Source organism: Crocodylus porosus, unplaced genomic scaffold (assembly GCF_001723895.1).
Source record: "Crocodylus porosus isolate Cpor-Errol unplaced genomic scaffold, CroPor_comp1, whole genome shotgun sequence".
Lineage (NCBI taxonomy): Eukaryota > Metazoa > Chordata > Crocodylia > Crocodylidae > Crocodylus > Crocodylus porosus.
In genome coordinates this window covers 6,049,574-6,066,163 of record NW_017728913.1, presented here as the reverse complement: position 1 = coordinate 6,066,163, position 16,590 = coordinate 6,049,574, and the positions used below count along the sequence as shown (strand labels likewise).

Sequence of the window (16,590 nt, the reverse complement as noted above, 5' to 3'; positions counted from 1 at the left end):
AGCTGCTGTAGCTCTGGCCCTAACTGGGGCCAGGGGCTGGAGCTGAGGCAGAGTTGCTGCCATTGACTAGCTTGGGCTGGGCGACCATGCTACATAGGGTAAGTGCTGGTGGTGGGGCTGGGGGGCAGGCACAGGACAGGGGAAGGGGTAAGTGGCAAGGAGGGCAGGGGAGTAAGAGGTGGAGGTCAGGCTGTTTACCCCCCCCGCTGTTGTATTCCCCACTGCAGCCATGTGGGAGACCTAATTTAAGGTGGCCCTCTAATAATTTGATTCTGTTTATGGAAAATTGTAACATTTATAATTTTCCACATATAGAAGCTAATTATTGCAGGGTTGTCTTTAATTTGAAGTCATCTTGGATTCAGGTAAATACAATGGGAGGGGTTGTTTTGTTTGTCACATTGCTCCCACCAAAATAAAGATCCCCAGCCTTGCTCCTGTAACAATTTTTTTTTTTTAACTCCCAGTATAAATTTAGTTATGTTCAGCTTATGCCAGTTGTTTCTGTGCCAGTGTAGTCATTGAGACCCTGTAATTTAGACTCTGCATGTGTTCCATTTTGTATTTCTTGTAACATAGGTGACCAGGATTGACTTTATCTGAAACACAGTGCACAAACAAGTGCATTGTACTATGGCATTTTTACTTCCCTCTCTCTGTTGAAAAGACCTCTCCCAATGCATCCTAAAATTGCATTTATCACTTTTCATAGCACAACCCAGTGATGGCTTCTAGCCACTGTGTGATCAATTAGTATACGCTGGTCTTTCTCCTCTTCAGTTGTCCCCAGCTGATGTATTTGAAGCTTCTAATGGAATTTCTTATGAATTCTTAAGTATGATCTTTCAATTATATTATTATTTCATCCAGTCCCTAGTATTGTTCATTTCTTTGTCTATATTTTTGTGCCAATATTGTTAATAAAAATATTGAGTAAAATTAGTTTCAGAACGGATCCTGGAGAAACCCCATGAGTATCCTCTTTCCACCTTGGTAGTTCTCCTTTCAGCACAATGGGCATTTATACACCTACTTTTCTGTCCCATGATGCAGTGGAGATCTGCCACTTTGGAGCAGACTCGATTAATTGAGTTCGCTCTCCATGTGAGCTGAGGCGAACTGCGCTGCTCTGCGTGCAGTTGTAAAGGTGGCAAAATGTGTGTCAGCACGCAGAAAATGGCAGCAGTGCGCTTTTGAACTAAAGCACCTCGGTTGTGTCTTAGTTCAGAAGTACGCCCCCACCATTTTCTCAGTGGTGACGTGTACTTCTCCGTTTAAATAACTGCAGGTGTCGCAGCACCAGGCTCTTTTCAAAGTGCCCGGCACTGCAGTGCTTACATGTGTAAAACTGTCCAATATGTTGTTCTCCTTTTGGCCCTTTCCTAACTCACCTAATTCCCATATTAGACTGTCATCTGTTCCAGCTCGACTGATAAATTACCGTGAGGTATTATAGCAAATGGCTTCATATCAAATGAAGTCCAGATAGATGAGATATATGTTTCCATTTTCTAGAAAATCAGTTATTAGAGAGTTAAGAGGTTAGTCTGGTGCCAGCTACCTCTAGTAACTAGATGCTGCATTGCATTCTATTGAGATTGGTATTTGCTTCCCCTGCCTCTTGAAATATGTACTACATTAGTTACTTTTAGTAATCTAGTACAAAACCTGACTTGATAGTTTTAATCAAAGTCCTTTTAATTTAATGTGTCATTTCAGTATTTTAGGATAGAGATTATCTAATCTCATCCTTCCTCTCCACTGTCCCATGCCCCCGTGGTTTGAGTACATTAATAATTTTTAAGTCCTCCCTCAGCTGTAATTTCCATTTGTACACAGTACTTCCCATTCTCTCCCTCCTACAGTTGTCCCTATGTTCAGTATCATTTTCATTAAAAAGTAATGAAAAGTATTAATTTAGATTTTGGGCCATATCTAGGTTCTTTACTTTCTTGTCAACGTTCATTTAGCAGCCTCAGTTAATCTTTTTTAATTTTCTTTATTTAGATTCTAAAGCACCTTTTGTTTTCTTAATATCCTTTTCATGCTTTAACACAGTGTGGTCTAAGAGAATATATTGTGTAGGATTTGCTGATACTCTGTGGAAGAAGGCAGGACTTCTTGTACATTTGTCTTATTTAAGCATGTACTTAGAAACAGTAAATAGCATGTTGCTGTTGATAGTGGGTTGCCTTAAAAAACTCAAGTTCATGATTTTTTAAACAAATTTTACAGAACACAATCTATTTTTCCTCACCATAAGAAAGCTGCAGGTATGTTTGAAGAAACAGGTTTCCCATATATTATTTGCCTAATTCACAAAGGTCTTGACTTGATACATTTGAAAGTATTTAATCTGCTTTGGGGATCTCTGTGGAAAGAGTGCAAAATGATTGAACTGTTAATGTTATCAGCAGCCCATTCTGACTCTCCAGTGATTGTCAGAAGTGATATACAGCTTAATTTATAAAATAAAGAGGAAAGTAATTTTTTGTTTCTTGCATAGTAAATGCACTGTGTTCCTTTTATGATTTTAAAAAAAAAACAAAAATCCCCCAAAGGAAATTGACAGAGTATACCTCTCTGTTCTTTATTTTACTGTATCCAGAACTAGTTAATAGCACACTAAAAAAAAATACATCGTTTAGTATTTATAAAGAATATAATCATCTGATCATAACTAGGTTAATTCATATCATTATAATAACGTACTTTTCTTTGCTATATGCAGCCCTAAAAAGTATATTCTGTATGCTTGTAGAACCAGTGAAATATAGCCACTTCTTGCGCAGGTGTTGGAACTAACCTGTTCAGAATAGGGGTGCACTAATAGAGATTTTGGGGGCTGATACTGATAGCCTATTTTTAAGGAGGCATAGTGGCCAATTCCAATCCAGTTTTCCAATACGTTACCTGGCAGCTTGAAGAGCAGCATCCAGCTGGTAAGTCTTTTGTGGGTGGAAGGGGAGGGGGGAAGAATGAGGCCCTCACAGTGTGGGAGGGAGTGGGGCTGGGGCAGGCTCTGCCCAGCTAGAGCAGGGCAGAGTGTGGGATGGAGCCATGGCGTGTCTGGAGGGTGTGGGGGAGCACCCCAGGAGGCCATTGAGGAGGTGTGCCCCCAGATCTGTGTGGTGTCAGGCAGGCAGCTGCTGCGGGCTGGGGCAGGGGCTGGGCCAGGCTATTCCTGGTGTGGGGGCTGTGCTCAGGGTGTGCGGCAGTCGCGCTAGGAGATGGCTACAAGAGGCTGCAGCCATCCCAACATTTGCTGTGCCCCCCCCCCCTCCAGCACTGCCACTGTTTACCCCAAGCACAGCCTGGTGCAGCCCCTGCCAGGAAGAACCCAGTGCAGCCCTGGCCCCGGTTTGCAGCAGCACCCCACCCCTCCCTACCCTGCACAGATCTTGGACCACATGTCACCCATGCCCCCCTGGGGTGTGCACAGTGGCAGGAGCCAACCCTTCACCCCTATACCTCCTGGAGGAGCCATGGCTCTGTTCTGTGCCATGTCCCACCCAAGCTCAAGCCCCAGCCTCACTCCCTCCCTCATTGTGGAGGCCTCAGTCTATCCACCCCACACCCCTTCCCTCCCCACTCCCCTTCCACCACAACTAACTTACCAGCTGGACTCAGTTCTCCAAGCTGCTGCGCTGTGCTCCTTGCCACCAACATGCTGCACTGTGGCTGCGTACGTGCATGGGACGTTTATTAGCCAAATTATAATCCGAATCAGTCAATTTTCTTTATATTGGTGCCGATCTAATATTGGACTAGTGTATCGGTGCACCTCTAGTTCAGAATATTCTACTAAGGAAAGGGGCAATTATGGGTATGAAACTCAAGCAAACCTGTATAATACTCTCAAACTACCATGATTCTTAGTACCTATTGGCTGCTTCTATAGGTTCTTTGGTTTTTACGGTTAAAAAAAATCTTCCTGTCACAATATTGTATCTGCTCTGGAAGATTAAAGTGTTACCAACGATTGCAATTTTAATCAAAACTCTGCTTGTATTTTGGTGTTTTCTTAAAGCTCTGGTTCGTAGAGTTATGGAATTGTGCCTTGGCTTTCATTTATAAAAAAACAAATATTTATCCCACTTGACTGTAGAGAAAAACTTGAAAACATGAGCCATAAAGACTAAGATACCAGGCAAATTAAGTGAAATATGCATCATTTTTATGAAAAATTACAATTATTTAAGGCATCTAGTACATGTGAGGTTTTTAGATGTACAATGAAGATATGTAAAAGAAATTTTATATTACATGCGTACAGGCCAGTTGCCCATCAAAAATGACAAGAGGAGGGGGCTGGGATGGAGTGCTGCCACCTAACGATCCATGCTGCCGTGTTCTGCCTCTTGCAGGGAGCGGGGTGGTGGAGCTGAGGCCAGCAGCTCCCCTACCCTCTGTCCAGTCTTCAGCACTGCTTTAGAATCATGGCAGCTCTCCTCTCACTTGGAGCACTTTTATTGGCTGTTTGTGTCAGCCAATCAGAGTGTGAATAAAAAATTGCAAACAGACAGACAGACTTAGGCTTTTATTTTTTTTTTTTATATATGCAATATGTAAAGGAAATGTGTGTGTGTGTATATATAAAATTTCCTTTACATATCGTGCACATGTATGTAATATATGAACACGCACTCAAGATATGTAAAGGAGATTGTATACGCGTGTGTGTATATTCTGTTCTTCCATTCATGCCTATGAACTAACATTTCAAAGCTTCTATCAGCTGCTTGAAATCTTCCGTCTTCATCTTGTTGGGGAAAACTAAAGCAATTACCTTAGTCGTACTTGTTCTCTTCTTTTTATTAGTGAGAAATGACCACGCCTAACAAGACACCGCCTGGTGCTGATCCCAAGCAGTTGGAAAGGACTGGAACAGTTCGGGAAATAGGCTCACAAGCCGTTTGGTCACTTTCATCCTGTAAACCAGGTAAACTTTAAAAAAAAAAAAAAAAGGCAAACCACAAACCAGTAAACATAACATTCATGAGATTTTATATATAAAAAAAAAAATACACTAATTTGTGTGCGCAGGTATGCATATATGGGGATGCACATACATGCGTGTGTATGCACCTCATCCCCTAAGCAAATAAACGTGGTGTTCTGTTACTTTGATGAAGAGATTTATATGATGATGATCTTGTTCACAAGGCAAGATAGTGTTAATTTAGAAGCTTGTGAAATCCTCAAACAGCCACTTCAGGTATGTCTTCCTTTCAGTTGCAAAATAGACTTCAGTGTTTTGTGGAATTTCCCAAGCTAGGTTCAGACCAGGCCATTGACTTCCAAGCTGCTTTGACTAGACTGCTACTAGTAAACAAATTACCTAGTTGAAACCTAGGTCAGGTGCGAACCTAATACTGCAGACTTCTTGTGTAGATGATATTGATAGTTATTTCCTCTGCTTTTTTTTTCAGTGAAGAATAATTTGTAAAAGGAATATGAACGTGAATGAGCTATGCAGCCTGTTAGAAATAACTTTGACTTTTACGTGTACTAGAAATATCTTGCCATTCTTCTAGTAGAGAATGTTGGTAGACTTTATACCTAAATGTCAAGCAAAAATTTTTTTTCCAGTCCAGATGTGTCTGCACTAGGGTTTCTGCTATTACAGGTAGGCCACTAAGAACAAATTTTACAGCTAATTTGTACAGGTACGAGGCCAAAATGAAATAATTATCATAAATGGTAGAGATGTTGTGTTGAACATGTCAATAGGAGGATTAATTGGAAAACCCAATTATGTGTTAGGTTCAACACTTGTCCACATATCTTATACTACTTTGAGAATTCACACAATGACATGTGCTTGTCATTTCATGCATTCTGTAATTGTGGATGGAATCACTAACCATGTGTGAACTGCAGCCACCATGGGATAGTGGAAAAGGAAATGATGCTGGTAGGGAAAGTGATAATGAAAGTGGGGAAAAGCAGCTAGCACCATGAAGATGGAAATAGTATAACATGAAAATTAGATAATTTAGAAGAGTTCCTTCATTTAAGAGCTGGTTTTAGTGCATTTAAATTTAGAGTGTTTTCAGAGAACCGTAAGCTTGAGGGTTCTTCCCATTGTAGTCAGTAGGTAGGTTTTCCAAAAAAAGAGTAAAGATTCTTAAAACATACTTTTGAAAAGTGAATACTGGAGTTATGTTTGGTTGGAATTTTATTATAAAGGGGCTGTCCTTTACATCATGATTACTTTAGTTGTTTAGTTCCAAAATAGATGAAAAGCCTGAAAAATCACATGTGGAACATGGCAAATAATTCCTTTGTATTTAGTATAACGGAGCCACTGTAAAACCATCTGCTCTGGATTTGTGTAGGCCTTAATCCTTATACACATAGTCCTTGTTCGCTTACCTGGGTGGTCTCTCTGACTTGATTGAGATTACTCCTGAGAGTAAGGAGTTGCAAGACCATACACAGGGTAGACAACATTTAAAGTAACCTTGACCCAGTGTTTCAGAAATAAACTCTCCACAAAACAACAGAATCGCTGGGAGCAGGGAAAGGAGGATAATATATGTGGAAGTGGAGATTAAAATGGTTGTAGTTTGTACTTCTCTATCGCTTTCCTGTCTTAATCCAAATGTAGTTTCTGAGACTATACTGTCTGTTCCTTGAGTGGACTCCATATTTACTTAAGGGAATAGGGAGAAGGAATAACTCCTTGAGGTTTGTGAAAATACATAGTTCTATGTTTTATGCTAAATACTTTGGGTATGGCCTGGATGCACATTTTCTGCTTAACCAAGGGTATCAGGCATTGAGTAAAGTTGCATTGTTAATATTGTAGCTTTTATTAAATAAGTGTCACAGTTACAGTAAACTGAACCTAAAAAGTATTAAATAGGTTTTCTTAAAATTTTTTTAAAGATCAATTATAATTATAAAAATGGGATTTATTTATTTTTTTTTCAATTTAAACTACTAGAGAATATTGAAGGCTGTTTGTGAAAATGCTTGCAGAGCACCATTTCAGGAACTTAATAAGGAGGGTTCTAAAAACTCCTCAAATATAGGCCATGTTTTTTAAATTAGGCTGTATACCAAAACTTGCTCAGTTTATCAGAATTATGACCTCTTTAGAAATGTGAATGGAAGTGACAATTTGACAAAGGGTTACTTTGTTTTTAAGAACTCTCATCTATTTAACAGAGTTCTGTCTTGAAAACAGACCTGTACAAATTAGGTTATACTCTCTGCCATATGGATCTCTTTTATTTTGTTATGTATAAGTTTTTAGAACTGTACAAAAATAGTAATATACAGATTTAGGGTTCCATTCCGAGGTAAGCTGACTGCCTTTAAATCCTATTGACTTCAGCAGGAATTGAGTGAGTATCATGACATGGGCTCATTGTGGTCAACACTTCTTCACCCAGTTTATGCAGCAAATAAATTTGAAAACTTCTGTAGTTTGTAAGTAGCTTTTCTGGTGCTTGAAATTACATTTCTAGCATCATGGTATAGTCATCTTGCTGAAAAAGTTTCATTTGTTATGCCTGCAACATGAAAACACAACACGGGAGATTGTAAACTTTTTTCTTCTCCTTAGGATTTGGAGTCGACCAATTACGAGATGATAATCTAGAAACATACTGGCAGTCTGATGGGTCACAGCCTCATTTGGTGAACATCCAATTTAGGTATTTACTATTTGTGTGCCTTGTTGCATGTGATTAGGCTAATTGGTTGTGGTCCTGTGATCCCTACACTTGATTAAATTAATCAGAAATATGGATGCAGGATTGTACCTTCATTAGTAACCTTGCCAGAGGCCAGTTAAATTGCTTCCTTTGAAAAAACCACTATTGTAGATATTTTCTTGTACCAAATACCAAATTAAGCAATGATAATGTCATAATGAGTTATGTCTACTTAAGTTAGTTAAGTAATAAACATTTACAATATCACATTCACTAAGATATGGTGATATTCCTGCAATAGTTTTCGTATCTGCTTTTGGGTGCAATCCAGGGTGTTAGTGATGATCTGGAAAGCCCAATATGATATAAAACCTCATTATCTAGCCAGCTTTTTCCCAGTTTATTCTGTTGCGGGAGATAAGGCTGTCTGTAAGGTTTTTGTAGTCTATTGCTATGGTTGAACTTCTTTTTAAAAAGGAGTTCAGAACTTGGACAGCTAAGTCCCCTACTTTGGTTCCTCAGTGGTCTCCTTAGGAAGCCATGATAGCCCAGACTTAGCAAGCTTTAATGTGCAGTGAAAGGTATGTTTTGCACTGGTTGGTTTGATGTCACAGTGCCTTATTTTAGTTTCTTGCCATGATAATTGTTTACTTACGTTTCTGTAGATAGATACCATGGTTCTTTCATATTATCCATTTTGCGTACTTGTGTGTTTGTGTGTGTGTATGTGTATATTTTATAAAATGTGTGCTTAAATACTTAATTTCTTCAGGGATTCTTTAAATTAATATAGTTGCATTTGTTTTAAGTTTTACAGCATTTAAATCTCACTTGTTTCAAAATTGAAATTAACCATACCTTTGATATTTTTTCTGTAGGATGCTTGCTTAGTTTTTTCTACTTTCTTACAGAAGAAAAACAACAGTGAAGACATTATGTATTTATGCAGACTACAAATCTGATGAAAGCTACACTCCAAGCAAGATCTCTGTCAGAGTAGGAAATAATTTTCATAACCTTCAGGAGATCCGGGTAAGTTGGTGATGATTATACTTCATCTTTGCTTTTTAAATTAAAGCCCACTGTACCCATGTGTACAACATCTGCTAGAACAGCAAAATTGGGAATGTTTTCAAATGTGAAATACAAAGTTGCACATCGTCATCATGATTTTACTTATTTTTGAAATGATATACTTGCACAATAACACACTCCTGCTTTACTGACTGAGGCAAAGGGAGTTGCACATTTGTTCTGAAATTTATCTTCTCCATATTGGGGCAATTACCCTTAAGTGAGGTAATATAATATACATCATAATATTTCTGAGACCAAGGTTGCTCAACGCTTGGAAGTTATAGCCTAAATGTTACGATTTAAGATGCAATAAGACTAAGTTGGGAAGCCCTAGCACCCATGAGTATTAAAAAGTCTTGACATGCTATAGGCTTGGTTGGGCTTGGCAGGAGTGGATAAGTGAGATATGAACTTTGTTATATGATTTCAGGGAAATGCTCTTACTTTTTTATCATTTAACTGAAAGCATATACAATAGGGCAAGTGAGATTATTTTTAAAAGGATTTAAAGAATTGAAAGGCATTAGTTCTGCATTAGACTGCATAGATGTCCTAGTAAGACATGATGTAGATAAATGCATAATTTAACATTGGCCAATAAAAGAACAGCAGATATTGATTTTTGGGGGGTTGGGAGGTGTGTGGTATATATTAGTAGTTCCTGAACATTTTTTAAAATTAGTTTTTGTACTGGGACCCATTTGTAAACATCAATGAGCAGCCCCAGCCCCCCAGTATATAGGGCAGGGGGGGCCCCAGGCAGCCTCTTGGAGGCTGGAACTTTGACAGCCTGAAATGGAGAAGCCACAGTTTCCCACATTTTTCTCTTTTAAAGGAGAATCCATTTTTAAAGTTTGTTCATGACCTGTTTATATATTCTTGTGACCCACTTCTGGGCTGTGACCCACTGGTTGAGAAACACTGGTATATAGTATAAGTATGGAATTTCTCTTATAACCAGTGAAAGAGAAATTAGAAAAGAAGTTCATGAAGGAATAGTGGGAGAAATGATACAGAGGGTGTATCAGTTGTTTCCTGTACTGTGCTATAGAATTTGCTTTGTCTTTCATTTGCTTTTTTCCCCTTCAATCTTGTTTTGACTCATGTAAGATACAGTAGGGTTAGGTTCCTCAGCCTGCTGTGAAGATGGGAGTTTATGAGAGGTTTGCTGTGGCTTTTATTTAGAAGGCTGTGCTACTTCTCCAGTCAGCTGTCTGGCTCCTGCTGATGAGCTTCAGTTGAGTAGGGAAGCAGTGCCCTTTCAAGTATCTGTAGCAATCAACTGAGCCATTTGTCCGTAATTCAGTAACCCCCACTGGGTTGCAGGTTGCAAACAGTCCTGATTTGAAAAAAAACAACTGGGTTCTACAGTATAATTGCTTTCAATGTTTCTGCCTTCAGGTTTTTCCTGGTATAATTCTTAAAAATCTACAGAAGGAATCATGTTTGTTTTTGTTTTGGAACTTGCATGTAGTCGTTGAATGTGTAAATGCTTCTTTATATTAGCTCTTGGCTTCATTGGGCCCGATTATTGATGTTTTCCTTGTAACAAAACTACAATGTTAAATGCATGGATTTCATAATGGGATACAGGGTGCCATTTTCATAAGTGCTTACCATTGGCATAACTTCCTGTTAAAGTCCAAAGGAAACTTTACTTTTAATGTCACTGAGATCAGTGTTAAGCCAACTCTTAAGAATTTCTGAAAATCTCATGCAAAGTATACTTTTGACGGGAGACTTGGTTTTAAAATTATTTGCAATTTTGAACTGAAATTTAGCAGAATTAGTAATGTCAACCCTTGCTACTTTCTTCAAGAAGCAAATGTGCAGTTAATAAACCCAACTGGAGATGAGTGTTAATGCAGATGTTTGGGTGCTTGATGAAAGGGTACAGTCCTTTGTAAATATGAAAGTGATTTTTCCCTTTTAGGATGCTAGAGGTGCACTGTTAACCTTGGGTCTGATCCAGAGCTCACTGAAGATAATGATTCATTGACTTCAGTATTTTGGTCAGGTTTAGGCAAGGTGAAAATGGGTGGTAGGCTCAGATTCTTGTTTATCATAAGGCTCCTTTGCACTGTTGTAGCATCACTGTAACAGTGGGACAGATTGTCTTTTACACATTAAAGCTACTGTCATGATTTGATTTAGAGAGGCAGGAAGCCATCAAAATAGTAAATCTTTAAGGTATTACAAAACCATATGTGATCACTTAAATTCAGTTGTTAATTTCAAATTTTAAATATGCGTGTAAAAATAGCTGTAAAGCAGCCAAGTAATAATCAGAAAACAGTAGTACTTATCTTTCTTACACAAATCATGATCATTATACAGCAAACAGACAGCAATTATTGGGTGGAAATATTGAAAGTGAGGAAAAAGTAGGATGAAAAATCAAACTCTTTTGGTTTGTTATACTTATTTGTCGAACAATTCTTCTCCAGTTTCTCAAAAAATCCAAATCTAAACAAAACTCTTTAACACCAGAAAAAGGGTCAATACTTAGTTTGTTGTGTTTTGTAAAGATTTTTTTTTTTTAATTATTATACAAGTGTAAGTATAGAAAATTGGCTTTTTTAACTCTGTATTGGCATTTTGTCATGAAGTCAATAACAGTGTTCTTCAGTGGAACAGCCAACAGCAGATCTGAATGGTTTCTAAGTGTTGACTTGGTTTTTGAATATAAACTAGCCTTGCTGGCAAATAGTAAAAGCAAACTTGAGACAATTAATGATCTCACATGATCTGGCTTTCCACATCAGAAAGAAAGCAAAGCAGTTGGACTACTTGGGAGCAGGTGTTGAGATAAAGTTTTTAGTCACTTTAACCTGCTCATTCAAATGCCTCATCTTTAAGCATCAGCAGCTGCTAGGCCACATTGTGGCAGGTGCTGGAGAAATAGGAGTACAAATGGAGTTTATAAAACATAGGTGGAAGATGGTAAATGGTCTAAAACAATAATTCTAAAATGCTTAAGTGTTGCAGAATCAACAAGGAACGAAGGGAGACAAGTGGTGAAATCTGTGCAGCAGCAAGAAGTTTAACTGTACTTTGTTACAAATGTGCATCTGCTGCGTCCTCAAATTCATATTGGTCTCCTTGAAATCAGACTGATTTCCCACAGTTGATTAAACACAAATAGTCATTTCTACCCTTAATTTTTAATCTAGAGGCTGAAGTCCCATGGGGAAAAAACAACAACCCCTATTCCTGTTTCAGAGAATGAATACTATATATAAGCTTCCTTCCTCTGCCACATTTGTGCCCACTCATTCTGGATATTCTTATGCCCTTATGCTATAGCAACTTGAAAACTATATAATGTATTACAATGAAAATTGACTCTTCTATGTGGCTTTTGTGATGGTGGTTCATGTTCTGTTTTCAAAGTGTCCACTAGATGTCATTCTTGTTCTTAATTATTGGCTTCTGGATTCATGCCTGGAGTCCCCTATTCCAGTAATTAAACTATTATCCATTTATAATGTTATGTTTAATATAATATTCTTCATATATCCTGAACAATAGAAGAGGTTATTGCTTTATAGGAAAAAAACTTCCCCTTTTGAGGTTAGTATGTATGTGTCTTTTCATGTAGCTTGTTAGATAAATCTAGACTTCACTTTACTGACTTGGACAGAATTGTGATCGACTATGAAGTGTTTTGTTATCCCTTACTGTTTCTCAAGCTAGTTTGGACAGTTTTCCACTTATTTCTCCCATATGTATTTTTATATAAAATTTTTAAGTAGTTTTAAAACTTTTTGAGAAAAAGGTAAACACAAAAGGACTTTTATTTATTTATTTATTGGTCATAGCTTTTTATATTATGTTAATATTTTTAATATAGTGACTGTGTAATATCTCACATGAGACCTGTAATCCCTATACATGCCAGGTGTTCATACAATTTTTTTATTGCATAACTGGGAAGAACATGTAGCCTATGGCTGCTAACTAATGAAGTGCAATTCTTTGGTGATGCTGTAAAATACTAGTGGCTAATTCCTTGGCTTTTGTGTAAAATGTGAAACATTGGCACTGAGCTCTCCAGTTCATAATCATCTGTTTGATATTTGAAGTTAGGGGAAGTGTAAGGCAATTTTTTACCTCCAAAAAGTGGTCTTAGATTTGAAAGTATTATTAAGTTATAAATCTGTTTGGTGATGGTGGCTGTTGTTATCTTCAGCTTCTTTACACTGCTCTAATGATCTGCTTCTTAAACTATTACGACTTCTTTAGAGCAAAGCCAATTCGTTATACAATGATTCCGTTGGTTTCAGGACTGATTAATTGGGTGGAAAATCCAACTAAATCAATTTATATTTTTCCATGGATGCTTGCCCAGTTCATGGGGTGTAATGAAAATCCTATGATGCCTTTATGCTTTCTTTCTAATGACGACAATCATAACTTTCAAAACAATGAGACACTTAAGTTAGCCTATATTTTTATAATTAATATGAAACGAGCATTTCCCCAACTCGAGGGAATACTTGAGTATGCAGGTACACCCCTTTTTTGGAGCCTGAGGATTAAATGGTTTTCCCCTTCACAGCATTCCCTCTGAGGAATGTGTCACTGCTACCATCCATCAGGCTGAAGAGAAGGGGACTCCCTTTGGAGTTTGGCAGCAGTACTTCCTTGCTCAGCTGGAGGAACTACTTTTGGGAGACATGAGGTAATCCCTCCCTTCCAGGGGGTAAGTGTATTCACAGCCTTTGCGTCACTGTGATCCTACATCGGGAGCAAGAAATTGTTTCATACCAAGCCCAATAGTTCTCCTGCATGAGTAGTGCAAACTGTACCTCTGGGCTAGCCCACAGAGGTGCTTTTGGGACAACAGCCAGGTATCGGTGAATGATTTGAGGAGTTACATTTTTTTGTGATGTGAAAAAAGGCAAATATAAATGCTGTCATTAATCTGTATATGTCAGGGTTTCCTGGTCTTTTCGAATCGTCATGGTTATCAGTCCGTGTGAGGATATTTAAACTGTCAAATGTTAATCTGTTTGTAAAAAGCTGAATGTTACTATGTTGAGTTAGAGATAAGGTGTTGCATTATAGTAAGTTTCCTGATTTAATGGTTTCTGCCATTGGCTCTTGGTAATAGAAAGCCCAGCCAAGGTGAACATACACCATGAGGCATGATACCTGTAAGTGTTTTTCTGCCAGAGGTCCTAAAACTGCCAGGTAGGAGACCAACTGGCAGGAGGTGGGCCAGATTTTCTTGGGAAATGTTATATTGATTCACTGCATCACCCAGGAAACATTTTGTGGTGTTCAGTCATAAAATACAAACTACCTTCGCACAATGATACCACTCTGGAAAGAGAGGCAGTGTTACACCAGCTGCTTCTCCTTCTGGGTGATCCTCCTCCTTAAGTACACCTGCTCCAATTCTAGCAAGGAAATGTAATCTGCACCTCTGTTCCAACTCTCCTCCTTTTTCTGTACCTTATATTTGAACTCTGTGCATTAAAGGAAATTAGACTCCAGTCTTGTATATTTAAATAGACATGTTTTTTCACCCTGCCCTTCCTTCGATTGTAGGGAATATGTATAGTGAAAACCTTAATCGGCATACCTGAGGAAGAAAAGGAGAGTTGTTGTCTTTTTAAAGATAAAGTTCATAGAAACTTAATCTTTCAAACAGAGTAAATTTACTTTAGTTTGCCTTGCAAACTAATCTATGATTTTTTTTCATTAAATTTACTGCTTCAGAATGTAGCTACTGTTTGTTTGTTTTTTGGTTAACCCCCTCAGATCCATTAATAAGGCATGCTAATATTAGCTAAACTTTGAAATATTTTAAGTAGCTTCTTTACATTCTTAATGGTTGTACTTTTGACTGTTTGCTTGTTTGGCTTAGCTATACCCTTGTAAATAGAATTCTTCTCTGGATTTGCATTCTGCATTTTTTTTTAATAGATAATTAAATGTATTTTGGCGGAGAAATACACAGCCACACATTCTACCATGTTGTTTATATAAAGCAATAACTAAGTGGACTTAGCTAGGGCCTAGTTTTGTATGTTAAACTCATTTTCCTGGGAAGAAATAAGTACTGAAAACTGTTAATTGCATTCAGAGTCCTTTAAATCATAAATTTGTTTGTAAATGATCTCCTTAAGCCTAGAGTGGGCAAAATGGTGGATCTAGCTGGTGGCTGGACTCCATTTCCCAGCAGCCCCTGCCCACGTCACTGCAGCTGATTTTTTTTTTCCATGGAGTGTAGTGCCAGGATGTCCATGGAGACTGGTCCAAGCTGCACTGGCAGGGTGCAGGGCTGGGAGGGGAGCTGCTTTGGAGCTGAGATTTTTGTGATGGTGCCAGCATGGTCCAGAGCTGGGGCAGAGCCATGATCCACCGCCTGCACACCCCTGCTCAGGGTGTGCAGGCAGCGGATCACAGCTCTGCCCTGAGTGCGACTCACATTGTCACCACCATAAGATCCTGGCCCTGGCCCCAGAGCAGTTCCCTGACCAGCTGCATGCCCTGCCAGCGCTGCTCAGGCCAGTCTCCATGAAAACCCTGGTCCCATGCTATCATAGCCACGCTGCTCCTGGGGTCTCCTTGGAAACCAGCGTCAGTGATATGGACAGGGGCTGCTGGGAAATGGAGTCTACTGTGGGCAGGGCTTTGCTGGCTGCTGCCTTAAAGTATGGTTCTGTTTTGAAGAGTGACCAGGTGTACATTTTTACTTAAAAATTCTGTCTCTGGTTTTTATCATTCTAGTTGTGTCATTTAGTGACAAAAATAAATTTTAATTAATTGATATGCCTTGTGCCAATGGCCATGCCTTGTGGATTCAAAATGCTCAGTTGTGTCTTGGATAGATGTTTTGGTATGCAAATCCTCCCCAAGGGTTGATATGTCTGTTCAAGCAACCAATAAATTGCTTCAGCTCTAAACTGGGTAACCACTTCCAAAGAACAACCAAAATATTCATTATTATCTACTACTCTCCATGACCCATGAATAGGTACCATGCCCTGTAATATAGCACTGAAAAGAAGGCAAAAAGTCATCAACATTGGCACAGGCTATATTGACTCAGACATTCTCCTTAAGCCTGGGGTGGGCAAAATGGTCTTTCTGGACTTTTGGAAGGCCTTCGACACTGTCTCTCACCATGTTCTCATTAAGAAACTGGGGGACTGTGGTGTCAACACCTACGCAGTCAAATGGGTCACCAACTGGCTGGAGGGCCGCACCCAGAGAGTGGTGGTGGACAGGTCATTTTTGAACTGGAGGGGTGTGGGCAGTGGGGTCCCCCAGGGCTCAGTCCTTGGGCCCATACTGTTCAACATCTTCATCAGTGACTTGGACGAGGGGGTAAAAAGCTCCCTGTTCAAATTTGCTGATGACACTAAGATGTGGGGGATGTGAGCACGTTAGAAGGAAGGAATAGGCTACAATCGGACCCAGACAAGTTACAGGGGTGGGCAGATGAGAATAGGATGGTATTCAACACTGACAAGTGCAAGGTGATGCACCTGGGGACAAAGAACCGGCACCATACCTACAGGCTGGGGAACTCCCTTCTCGTCAGTGCAGAAGCAGAAAAGGATCTTGGAGTCATCGTTGACTCCAAGATGAACATGGACCGGCAGTGTGGGGATGCAGTCAGGAAAGCCAGCCGCGCCTTGTCATGCATCCACAGATGCATCTCAAGCAGGTTGAAGGAGGTGATACTCCCCCTCTATGAGGCACTGGTCAGGCTGCAGCTGGAGTACTGCGTCCAGTTCTGAGCGCCCCACTTCAAAAGGGATTTGGACAGCATGGAGAGGGTCCAGAGGAGGGCCACTCGCATGATCAGGGGGCAGCAGAGCAGGCCCTA

General features: G+C 39.4%; 1 protein-coding gene across 9 annotated transcripts in view; it reads left to right on the top strand.

The window, feature by feature from the left end:
• ANAPC10 (anaphase promoting complex subunit 10) overlaps positions 1-16,590 on the top strand; it is a 61,529-nt gene that overhangs the window by 8,554 nt on the left and 36,385 nt on the right. For 5 of the 9 annotated variants that reach the window (XM_019534427.1, XM_019534429.1, XM_019534425.1 and 2 more), the window contains exons 2-4: positions 4,822-4,942; positions 7,577-7,667; positions 8,579-8,699. In XM_019534427.1, coding sequence (XP_019389972.1) covers positions 4,828-4,942; positions 7,577-7,667; positions 8,579-8,699 — 327 coding nt within the window. In that variant the 5' untranslated portion in view covers positions 4,822-4,827. Of the gene's footprint in view, positions 1-4,821; positions 4,943-7,576; positions 7,668-8,578; positions 8,701-13,307; positions 13,450-16,590 lie in introns of all 9 variants that reach the window. The other 4 variants (XM_019534432.1, XM_019534433.1, XM_019534431.1 and 1 more) reach the window with 3 other exon arrangements.